We start from the raw sequence: 13353 nt of genomic DNA, 5'->3' as shown, positions 1-13353 counted from the left end.
CAGGATTTTTAAAAAATACATTTGTTTACTTTTATGTAAAAATTATATATATTATAAACAGTGCTAAAAAAATCTGATAGCCCAACACTAGGGGCCCCTCTAATTTTAGATTGGGTCCATCCTCTAAGTGAGGTGCCCATTGAGCTTGTTGAAAAAATGCTAATTTGCTTGAGGAAACTTTGATTACGCTGATGAAATGTGTAAATGTATTTTGAAGTTGCCATACCTGCCATAACTGGGCGCAATCTCAATCAGATCACCACTGTCCTAGTAAGTGAAATGAAATTGAAAGATGACGTCATGCTAAAAATACGATTTTGTACTTGAATCCCAACTATGCCTGTTATATGTAGCCTGTATAAATGGTAAACAGTCATGATTGGAGCTGATGGAAAACTATCCCTTCGGCAGTTTAAATAGCGGCAATTAAAGGCAAGTGGTCAGGTATAAAACCACCATTTCACATATTACTTAATTGGCTAGCAATACCTAGTGAGATGTGTTACAAGGCTGCAGTGGATGAGCCCACTGTGCTAATGTGCATAGGCAGGATCAGGAAGTGGAATAACCGATTAAAGGTAAATCAAAGAGATGCTGGACGTGTGTACAAAAATAAGAGTAATCACATAACATTGCAATGAATGAGAATGTTTCAGCCATATGTATATTTTTGACAAGTTTGTGAACAGCATCAACGCTTCTTTGAAGACAGATTATACTGCATATACAGAATACAAAACATGATCATTTCTGTTGTTGGAAGTTCAGGTGTAATTAATTTTTTAAGCCGATTTAGGTTAGCTATCAGAAAAGCCCAACATAAATAAATTTTTGAACTCCTGGTTGATGTAGTTTTACTCTGTAAAGCATGCCAGCGTAGCAATGAAAACTAACAACACTTGTGTTATCTTCAATTGCCACTATTTAAAATACCCAAGTAATAATTTTATATCAGCTCCAATCAGGACTGTTTACTGTTTATATATGCTACATATAAGAGGCATATATTAAAAGTAATGTTTATTCTTTGGGTTTTTTTTCTTCTCTTTTTGTTTGATGATTACTTAAAACTGTGTTTTTCTTGAAACACAACAGTGTCAGGGGGTGTGGGAATATTAAATCATAACTTTAGCACGACATGCCATGCTACAATCGGATTCAAATCAAATCTCAATTTCACGTAGGTGATCTCATTTAGACAGTGCTCTGTTATGGCAGGTATGTCAATACCTTGAAAATACATTTACACATTTCATAAACGCAAAGTTTCCTCAGGGAAATTAATTTTATTTTCCTACAAGCCCTTCACTTCGAATACAGGATGGGCCCAATCTAAAATTAGAGGGGCCTCTGGCATCGGGCTCTCTGATTTTTTTAGCACTGCAATTGCATGTTTATCAGTCCATATTACAAATCAAATTGAGTGGCCATTGTTAACAAGTATGACAGCTAATTTCAAAGCAAATAATGTCGCTCCTGGTGCTTGATGATAGATGCACAAGTAACATTTTTCATAAAAATCACTTTGTTTATCACATCAATAGTTACTGACAGAGACTAGTCTTTAATACTGTACAAACAAATTTGGCACATTTAAAACCTATCACAAAGTAATATCTTCTCAGTTTCAAAGTGTTTGATTCTGTGACAACAAGAAACATTTTCATTCAGCAGTGTTTATTTTGAAACAATGAAGCGTGACGTTGATATGCAGCTACTAGGAACTGCCCTAATTCATGTCATTTAAGACTTCAATTCCTTTCACCTACTGCTGGATGCAGCCGATGAATGTGTGATGTCCAGCCCTCAGAGCAAATTAAAACAACACAGAAATCTATATTGAAGAAATTAGTGTTTGCAGACCTCGAGTGATCTTCGAAATGCAATCTGACGCTTGGCTGAAAAAGGTTATGCACCCCTACACTATGGAGTAGGTGAGGTGGGTAGGTTGGAATAGAAAGAGAGATGGAGGGGATGGGGTATATTCTGAAACATATACACTTCTTTTAATTAATTTTTTAGAAACAAAACATCAAAACACGACATTGTACAGTAGCTGATATATGACAGACTGTTGTGACTGACCACTGCTCTGTCGAGTCAGGAGGCTACAATAACAACTTAACAAGCACAGTGGCCGCATTCAAAGTATGTCACTCCTCAGCCAGTGCCTGGTGATGCATGATGATCCGTTAAAAAAGTCTGGACAGAAAGTGATTTTTTTTCATTGAAATAACTTTGTTCAGGCCATGAACAGTAACAGCCAGAGCACTACTGTCAATGCAGAACACACAATCTTTAAAAAATAAACTTATACTCTCTCATAAAAAAAAATATTATTTCCAAGCTTAAGAGTGAAAAAAACATTTCGTACCATAGCTCATGTATCTTTTTTAAATATACAATGCCATATTATTCTTTTTGACAAAACTTTGGAAAGATCTAAAATGTACATGTGATATTGTTCCAGTGTTCTTGCTCATATCTGTCGATATTAACATTATTGTCTTAGTATTAAAATGTCATTAACAAAACTTCCTTACAAAACGATTATTTGGAAAATAATATACATAATACAGATTTGCTTAATACCTGATACTTCTATTTAAAAAAGAGAGACAGAGACTGCATATGTCAGGAAAGTAGATATTTTACATTTGATGATGCATTTATTTCAGGTGACAACAGTCATACCTATGCACTAACAGTGATGCGGGATGCAAAGACCATGGAATTAGTGCAAAACAGTCATGTAATGATTTTCTTTGTAATATTATGGCTGTATTGCTTGTTGTCAATTAAGTAATAACTATCCCATCTTTTTCAATTTTCACTGCCTATTACATCATTAGACTTGGAAAAATATTCACTACTTGCTCTGGCCACATTTTATGAAACTAGGCAACAAAATATTGAGGTTGGTGATTTTTTTTGTGACAACTTTTTAAAAGCCAGGACCATCCTTGAAAACCTCTTATTTTTTCTGTTTGTGTTTGGCTTTGATCCATTGATAAATACCACCAAGCAATGTTACCAATGAATAGTTCGTACATGTAAATGTATGAAATTGACACATGCCATAGGTGTCCCCATCTGTTTATTTATTGCATTGACTCACAGAATGAACACAACAGAATCAGCAAGGAGTGCCATAAAATCCATTATGACTGCAATAAAATCTTGGACAGACTTCCACAAGATGGAGTTGGGGAAGAGGACTTCGATTACTCACATTGGGCACTTAATATTCTGACCCTCTCTCCATGTCCACCAGAGTATGTGGGCATTCCATAAAACATAATGTGTGAACTGTATATTTACACAGTACTTTTTTTATTTCCAATTTATATAATGTTCCCATGCCAAAATTCATCACGTCTTTCAATTTAGATAATGATGTATTTCTTTCACTACACCATATCTCTTCACTAAAGTCTAAGATCTTAAGAAAAATTCCCAGTTAACTTCTTGGGTGTTTGGAATTGAAATATGGCCCCATTCCTTCTCAGAACTTTTAAAAAAACTCCATTATTAAACTGAATTTGAACAGGAATTACTATGATGAGTGAAGCAAGAGATAGTAAGTGTCCAAGCAACCTAAACTAATAATTTATGGTCCATTCTGGACTTGTAATATTTGTGCTAAATTACCTTTTTTCAGCAAGAAGTTGGAAAAATACATAAAATGAATGAGCAAGTGTCACGAGTTCAAAGAGTCACTTTAATCACCTTTTTGTGCATATCTTCATGTCAAGTGACAAAACATAATTAAAACTTTTTTTACTATGCTTTACCACAGATGCAGCATAACATAAAACAGGTTACACTATAAAACAAATTGGCAACAGTTTGCATAATACAACTCCATTTTCATAAGATGAAAAAATAGATACAGTTTTTGTCTTAGATTGATCTGAACATATCCACTGAGTCCACACAACTTTAATTTTTCACGTGGTTTTTAAGATTCATGGACAACTGATAACAATATAATTTCTAGCAGTATTTTTTTTAAAAGCCAGGTATGAAATATAACAGCTAAGGAAGCGGGTAATTATTATATTTAATTATGTAACCAAGATGAAGTAAGAAAAGATTAATTCAAGTGATTGGGCATGGAATTAGGAGAAAGATTATTTATTAAGTGGAAGAATGTTTATTTAACAAAATACCTGGAGAACACCTTAAATATTTTGTGAAATAACAATTGAAAATGAACCGCCAGTTTCAAAGAAGAAATTAATGAAAGAATTTAACTGAATGGTCACTGAAAACTCAGTCTCATTACTTTGAAACTGATAAGCTCTAAAAAAAAAAGTAACTAGTGAAAATAAACTTCAGCATTCTGTAACAAAATTGACTGTATCACGTGATGTACTTCACAGCTATACAAATTATTTATAAGAACGAAAGTTATGAAAATGACAACACAATTAACAAATTACTACTGAAATTTTCAGCAAGAGATTGGTTTGATCCGATTTGGTGATAACAGCAAAGCTAAAAAGCAACAAATATGTTTCTTTGGACTATGCATCTTCTTTAGAACTACATGAAGGAATTCATCACCAGACAATTAAACTTTCTTTGTAGAGCAGATGTTTTAGCATAGTTGTCTAGTGGTCAATCATGCCTTTTGAATTCTTTTAATTCTGTAGTAACTGTCGTTTTACCAGCTACCCCAAACCCAGACCATTGCCACCCACTCCCCCCAACTGGACCCACCAACAAAAAAAATGTAACCCAAATCAATAACATAAATTCTATCTTAAATATTTGAAACTGCATATTCTGATTCCCTTCCAAGAAGCTAGGTGGGTGTAGGTGAGAATAATACCATTATTACCACACTGACAAGAAACAAAGCATACTACCATGGTTACCAAATGGACAAGTATAAAGTATAAAACACTGTTTAGTCAATTTCAAGTAAACTGTTTAGAAGAAAAAATAACTGACAGAATGCACCACTTTTCTTCATGGTTCCTAATCCAATCACCATAAATAAACAAGAAATGTTTGACAATGACTCAGCAATAAGTGATATCTATGCCTCAATTGTGCTCAACATGAGTTCTTTCCCTTAATAAATTGAAAGCATCAAAGATCATGTAAAGATTAACATCCATGCATACCTCATTTCCATGACACTTAAGAAACTCCATCTCCTCTGGTGTAAAACTGGCCATCGATATTGACTTCACTCTATGTGGTGGATTTAATCCACGCCTGAAAGACAGAATTAAATGGTGGGTCAAAATCTAGGATGTAAATAATATTTAAGAACAATGAAATGAAATCTGTCCATATTTTACAAGATTCTTTGAACTTGATACCAGGTCCCTGGGAAGAAGTTTTCTTGTTAGCTACTGAAAGCCTGCGACATTTGCTACCTATTGCAAATTTCTGCCAGGGTATATTATGTCCCTTTACTCTCAAGTGTCATCCATGCACATCCAAGTATTCATCTTAGGATTTGAATTTGTTCAAAACAGTTTGCTACATTATATTCTTAGCAACGTAAGACAAAATTTTTAACATTTTTGTTAATTTCAGTTGTTCACTGTAATTTCATCATCAGTAAACATAAAACATCCATCTATACAAAGATATAAAGGTATCCTAGTTATATGTTTTTTGTCCATCCAACATAAAGTGCTGCATTTTTGTTGGTTTTTCAAGTCTACAGTTTGTTTGTGGGGCCATGGAACTTTGCGTGTTCACTTGTATCGTTATGCTGAAATTTCCATAGCAGACAAAAGACTCATTTCAGTTTCTATTGTTTATTTACTTTATTGCCATGGATGATGGAATATGGTAACCTTCTCCTTATGGAAAAGTATTGAAAGATAAGCATTTGACTATGACAGGTAATGGTAAATAAAAATAATCCATATAATTTTTACCATATCAGATAATATCTAACACATTATGGAAGTGTTTTTCTAGGAAAGCAAAATCCACATTAAAAAAATATATTTTTAATTTCGCTGCAAAAGAATGAAAATAGCAAAGTTCTTGGTAAGCAAATTTCTATTCACAAATCGATTTTTATTTGACATGTGTCTACTAAGCAAGTATCAATTTTAAGGTGACTTCTTTATAATGTGATTTTAAAAGTATAAAGTGAAGTCACACAGGCCAGACCTTAGTACATCATAACAAATGAAATCTCTTTAAATTGGACTTTTATTCTTCAACTCCATAACAATTTCTTGTGCAAATAACCTTTACAGAAATGTGCAGAAAGTTTTCTGAGAATTGTATTTGACCCGGGTGACATTTAATCAAAATGTTTCATACTGTTACAAAAGTATAAATCAGAAATTAGTGTTATTGTAGAATGCTAAATTTTTCTCTCGAATTATTTTCATTCCTAAGTCTTCATGTGATCAACACTGCCACTAGATCAGAAATCTCGCTAGGATTTTAAAACAAGGAGTACAAGACTCCCAGTTTGGTAAAAAAAAGGAGTCCCACCATCAAAAGTTGCAGTCTCTTCTTTCCTACAGAATCAACACAGTCATGAATGCATATATTTTTAGATGGAGAGGTTTCCGTAATGTAATCACTCACTTTAATATAGCTTCATTACAACAGTCCACTGACAGGATTGCAAATTTATTGTTTATTTAATTGTCTACGTCCTTGTAGTAATTTTAGGCAATGGTTAAACAGTATCTGACTTGCAGTTTTTCCCCCGTATTTTTGCAAATACATGTCAAGTCGGAAAACAGCTAAGACTTTAAAGCGCATCTCGCGAATTCCACAACATAGCATTGTCCTCTAAGTTTCTGAATTACATAATTTGAAGTTTAAAGTTAAATCTTTAATAAAATAATATCTTGGCTTTGCTTTCAATGATTTGTATATTTTTCTGAAAATATCTGCCCGATGACGCACAAAAACAGACAATCTAATAAACTGCTACATCCCAGATTTAACGAAGTCCGCCATTATTTCCTGTTAGGCCTACTGGTTCACTTACAGTTTCAACTAATTTTATGACGAAATAGTGTACAAGAGGCAGTTAATATATATCCAGATCACCGATTCTGATCTTAAAAAACATGTTTGTATGTTTTATCATCAAAGGGTATCATTGAGGAAATTGATAGTTGCTACCTTACTTGAAAAAGGGTTAATGGTCAATCAGCTATCAAAACATAATGTTTGTGAATGGGCAAGAGTTTGTTTGTCAACGCAGTTTATATCAAAAGTAGGCCTAGCTACTGATGTCTTGATGAATACATTTCACTACAAACACTAGAACTAACCAGGCTAAGGCGAGGGCATTTAAAAAAAAGTAGGGTCAGTCAATGTACCTCTTAAATAGCTCTTGTTCATACATCAGAGTGATATTGAATTTTGTCAATCCAAGTAAGGATTTATTCCAAACACTAAGCTAGGCATCACACACTTTCTTACACTTAGCTACTGTCCTATCCAAGCTATCAATTCTAGCAGCTTAGCACTCTTGTGAATCTCGTTAAAATCTACGTAAGTTTGCTGTTTAACCCCAAAATACTTATTGAAATTTACGAATGGCATTTTGTCTAAGTCTCAACATGTCTTGATTTTCGTGCACTACTTATTTCGATACATTCGGAAATGAACACAATAACAAAAGCTAAAGTTGTTTATTTGATGTACTTTTATAGATGACCACATGTACATCTCTGGGTCTTTCTGACTCTGAATACAATCACTGTAAATATCAGTACATTTTCCCACCCAGCCGCCAGTCAAAGCCTTTAAACTGGCCGCCCAGCTATTGCATCATCTTCTTTCTGATGTACTCTTATAATGGCAACATGTATGTATATCAAGAGGTCTTTCAGTCACTGAATTCTGTTATTGTAAATATCAGCACAGCTAATTGATCAACACATTTTCCGACAAAGCAGGTGGCTGAAGCAGGACTGGCAAGTCTTTGAATTATGCCGCACACCTATTACATGCGTACGAAGGACTCCCGCCTCAGTGATTGTCTGCATCCCAGATCAAAAATAGGTGTCCAAATAATAATAATAATAATGAGGACTTTGTATAGCACCTAATCTTTTGAAGCTCTAAGCGTTTTACAACATTAGACAACAACTATAAGATAAGAAACATAATAATATTATTACAAAAACAAACAACATGAAATCAGAAAAACACTAAAAAATTGGTAGGAAACATTATTAGGTCTTTAAGTTGGTCCTTGCAGTCGAAATAAGTGAGTTTTAAGAGCACTCTTGAATGGGATCACTGTGTCTTTGTGTCCAAGTTCAGTGGGCAATTCATTCCATGTTACTGGGCCCTGGTATGCAAAAGAATGCTGTCCATATGACTTTGTTTTCATAGTGGAAATAATGAGCATATGATTGTCAGAAGAGAAGCATTAAGTATCTTGCTGGTGTGTACACATAGGTGAGGTCAGATAGGTATGTTGGACTAGAGTCCGACAGTGAAATGTAGCACAGAGAACAAATTTTGTATTTGATTCTGGATCAAATGGATAGCCAGTGTAGGATACACAGAGCAGCGGGGAGGTGTGCTCTGATCGTGGTACTCTAAGTATGATCCAAGCAGCTGTGTTTTTAACTTTTTGCAGTATCTAGAGTAGATATTGAGATGAACCAGACAGAATTGAGTTACAATAGTCCAGTCTTGAAAGTACTAATGAACACAACAAGTGTTTTAGTGGCTTCAACTGAAAGATATTTGCGAATTGAGCTGATGCGTCTCAGCTCAAGATATGCAGCCTCACATATGTTCATGACATGTTGGTGCAATGTGAGAGTACTGTCCAGAGTAACACCTAGGTTTTGTACTGATTGTGTGAATTTAATGTTGGTGTTGCTGATATTTATTGTTTGAGGTAAAGGATGTGAATTAGAGTCTTTGTGTTGTGATCAGAATGGCCTCAGTTTTATCATCATTCATCTGCAGCTTGTTACATGTCATCCATGATTTCACATCAGAAATGCACCTCTCTACACCTTGGATGGTAGCATCAACTTCAGTTGGGTGGCTAGATTTGTATATTTGGGTGTAATCAGCATACAATTGGTGAGACACTGGATGATGATCTATGACACTTGAGAGCGATTGAGTGTATAGAATGAAGAGAATAGGTCTAAGAACAGACCCTTGTGGAACACAACATCGATCAACCGGGCTGGAGTGTATTCCATTTGCAGATACAATTTGTGTCTTGTTGACCAAGTGGGACTTGAACCACAGTAAGGCTGTATCGTGAATGCCAAATACATGCTGGAGATGATGTAGTAATATATCATGATCTATTGTGTCGAATGCTGCAGACAAATCAAGAAGGGTGAGGACTGTAATCTTTCCGCTATCCAAAGCAGAGAGAATGTCATTACCTGGTTATAGAAGAGTAGTTTCAGTACTGTGGCAAGGGCGATATGCAGACTGTACATTGCTAAAAAGACTGTTTGAATTCAGATGAGATACAAGCTGGGATAGAACAACCTTTTCTAAGATTTTTGAAATGAATGGGAAATTAAAAACTGGGCGGTAGTTCTTTAAATCGTTATGGTCTAGTGTTGGTTTCTTCAGCAGAGGCTTTAAAATGGCAGTTTTTAATTCCCCAGATGAGAGAGAGAGCTATTAAAAACATCAGTTAATGAAGGCAATACTGGATCTGAGCACTCAAGCAGCAGTGATGTTGGAATTGGGTCAAGTTCACATGACTTTGGTGCACTCTTCATCACGATTGTTTGTACGAAATCCATTGAGACAGGTTCAGATTCTGCTAACGGTTGCCGCTCAAATTCTGTATCCCAACTGTATGGTGACGACGAGTCAATTGAAATTGTGGTGTCAAGCTTATCTCTAATGGTTTGTACTTTGTCACGGAAGAAATCTGCAAACATGTCCGGAAGGTCGACTGGAGAGAAGATAGTTGGAAGTGGTGTTGATTTGTTCCTTGACATCAGCTTGTTAGTAATGTCGAAGAGCTCTTTGCAGCTGGAACTGTCCATGATCTTAGTAGTGTAGTGGGCTAATTTCACTGCAAGGACTATATCTGTGACATTCTTCTTAGCGACTTCATAGATTTGCTTATGAATAGTGAGTCTGGTGCAAAGCCAGAGCCTCTCAGCTTTACGGCGGTCTCTTTTAGCAGTGAGAAGCTGGTCCCTAACACTGCTATACTATGGAAATATACATAATTAAGCATTTCCGAGATCTCTGTGGATTCAATCAATCAGGGCTGTATGTAGGATTAAATCTCTTACTACAAATTATAACGATGGCTGAACATAACACTAGACATATTGCAGTAGATTCAGGGATTACTTGGCCAACTGATGAATCAGCTCACTAACATTCTCAGCCCATAAAGAAATTGTACTCCTCAAATCAGCCCTTTGGGTGCTCTTCCAATTGGTCTTCAATTTATATAATAGTAATATGGATATAAAATGTGTCTGTTGTGAAGAAATATTTAAATTTTTTAAAAATCTTACAATATCTTTTTGTTCAGACATCTGTGTATGATTTTTAGTATCCAGTTAATATACAAGTCATACAGGTTAGGTAGACATTCAGTACCAATCATTTCAGTAATGGGTGTAATTTTCATAACTTCATTATAAACACTATTAAATGGCAATTATTCGCTACATTTCAAGCCTCAAACATCTATATTCCTTGAAAGATTTATATATATACCCTGAGAAATAAATAAAGCAAAATCAATGTTAAAGTACACAATGTTATGTATATTTAATATGTATTGTCTGTTAGTTTTTTCTTATTTCAATATTTGCTGTGGGTAATGAGTGTGCGTGTGTGTGTGATTTGGAATTTTAACATAGCTTTAATAATTTTTCTGTCATATCACTATAAAGTCTGTAGTGTGGCAGTTTATAGTGATTTCTAGCACTGGAGCAATAACAACAAGTGTTATAAGATCAAAGGTAAGGGTCACCAAAATTCCTAGACCTATATGTAAGACCTTGAAGCTGATATTTATGTTCTGGGCGTCAGGGTCTTACTGCCTAACTAACAGCGCTGTGTAGTGTGTTTTTATGTCGACTAACATCATAAAGAAAGTCAAATTCTCAGGAATATCTCACACAACTGTGTCTTTTCTCTAATAAATTCAAATTCTCACAAAAGAAATGCACCTGTTTTCAAGTTTCGTTGGCCTACATTTCAGTTGACTGGAAAGTGATGAAAGCTGGGAATGCCAAAGTCTGGTTAAGTTGAAATATTATTCTTTAACAAAACATAAAAATATATTATGCCTATTGGAACTGTAAAGCAACGTTTCGTTTTGTTCAAGAAACATATCCGACTCATGAACCTACTTAAACATATTTTGGCATACCTCAACTACCATCACACTGCAACAAATTCAAATGTATGTCATTGTCAATAGAAACATGAAAATGGGTCCATTTGCTAGTGTAATATTTTCATTCCGCCAGGATAAAGTCAACACAACAAGTATATTAACTGCACATAAATTATTGGAAGAGTGGCAATATATGCTGCCAAATGTGAGATTTTCCTGATGTCCACGACATCGAAACACTCTACAAGGCCGTTATTTGGATAGTAAGACATTTAGCACTAAAACGAAACCAGCCTGTGCTATGTCTTACATTGTATGACTACAAAAAAATCATGAGATTCATGATTTCTTAATTGTCTATGGACCAATTCTGTAATGGGCCGGGATTTAAGGTCAACATTGCAGCCAATATCATGCACACACACACACACACACACACACACACACATATATTTATTTCAGAAAAGATAATTATGTAAGATTTTTTCCAACATTCAGTAACATAAATTTTAAATGGAACGCCGAATAATCAGTGTGACTTGCACTTGAACATTCACCCATCATTCCGAACACTACGAGATAGAATACTATGGGAATTCAATTCCTTCCATTTCGTGGGTTTGGTTTTGTTAACGTCAGTGACAGGAATGTACAAAAACTGCTATTCAGACGATGTGATTTCAATCAATAAGAAACCACCTGTCAGATCTGATCATCGCATCAAGCCCACCCAGCATCCAAAGTAAAACTTACAACAATCCGCTACATGCGGTACAAACGTAGGATCCTGTTGTCATATTAACATATGTGGGTCCTCGCTGGTGACAATCGAAACATTCTTTATTGTTGGGCAGTGCCACCATATCCCGTAGCATTTTAAGATGCTTTTCGTCCTGTTTTTTTTTATTCGCTGCCATTTTGTAATCCGCCGACTTCCTTACCGCAACCGGAACGCTCTCGGCTATTTCTGCTAAACAAAAGTATGCATAGGATTGACTAGCCTGGCTCCCTAACCTCATTCCCACTTCATTATTCTTCGTTATGACGACGAAGAGTAACGGATTGGAGAGTGTTCATGGAACCAGACTAAGGATTGACGTCGAAGTTGCCAATGTGCAATACTATTAGCCTGGTTTTCAAATAAATTTGCATTTACATTCCATATTTAATAATACATTAGAGGAACAGTCTACCGTACCGGATAATTGGGGAAATACCCCAATAGTCATCCAACGAACGATCATGTTGCCGACTATCACGCGAGTTACAAAATTAATATGGAATCGGATGCATTCTCTGTAATGTCATCTAAATCTTGAATGCAATTGACAACCAAAAAAGTATCATCGAAAAAAGAGAAAGCATAATTATCATGCAAAATATGACAGTAATGCCTACCTCCAAACAGTCCTCTGAACTAAATGTACAACATCTTGTCATGGACTGGTCGGTGGCATTCATAGAAGGAGCAGAATTTCATTTCTTCCACCCAACCCCACCCCACCCACAGGAAATTTTTTTGGTTTAAAAACGATCATGCTAGAACTGAAAACTTACCAGACACCAGAGCAAAGCAACCTTCCCTACCGGGAAGAAATGAAAGATACATTATTATGACGATTGCCATGTGTGATAGTAAATATTTGGCTGCATTTCTGTTTGATGACAAGATACTCATAACCATGTTTGACATATATTTTAATATTCACAATAAATACTAAATTAATCGTGCTTTTCATATTTATTCCAAGAATACATATTTATCTATTTATATTTTGTTAATTAATTCATCAATTGATTAATAACGTTGTTAAGTGATTGACTTTCGCCCATCATTTACTCGAGTCGTTTTTATTATGAAAGCTATAAACCTTTGCCACTTGTTTTAAAACTTATCTGGAACTTGTTTTATTAATTCTTTATATCCTTCGTTAGTTCTTCACCGCGCTTGAAATAACAAATAGCTCGTGGTATTCTCAACGCACGATTTAATTTATCAAGGTCTGTGTGAGTGTATGTATCCGTTCACTCCTTCAACA

General features: G+C 35.2%; 1 protein-coding gene across 4 annotated transcripts in view; it reads right to left on the bottom strand.

Moving 5' to 3' along the window:
• The window catches only part of LOC149799227 (uncharacterized), a 71897-nt gene extending 59574 nt beyond the window's left edge, over window positions 1-12323 (bottom strand). For 2 of the 4 annotated variants that reach the window (XM_089958498.1, XM_089958501.1), the window contains exons 1-2: window positions 12068-12323; window positions 5136-5229 (exon numbers count right to left, since the gene is read on the bottom strand). In XM_089958498.1, coding sequence (XP_089814624.1) covers window positions 5136-5229; window positions 12068-12231 — 258 coding nt within the window. In that variant the 5' untranslated portion in view covers window positions 12232-12323. The remainder of the gene's footprint in view (window positions 1-5135; window positions 5230-12067) is intronic. The other 2 variants (XM_089958499.1, XM_089958500.1) reach the window with 1 other exon arrangement.
• Window positions 12324-13353: the final 1030 nt, after the last annotated feature.

Source organism: Sinohyriopsis cumingii, chromosome 5, assembly GCF_028554795.1.
Source record: "Sinohyriopsis cumingii isolate HCF-2022 chromosome 5, ASM2855479v2, whole genome shotgun sequence".
NCBI lineage: Eukaryota > Metazoa > Mollusca > Bivalvia > Unionida > Unionidae > Sinohyriopsis > Sinohyriopsis cumingii.
Note: the sequence above shows the minus strand (reverse complement) of the source record. Positions and strands in the feature narration are given on the sequence as shown.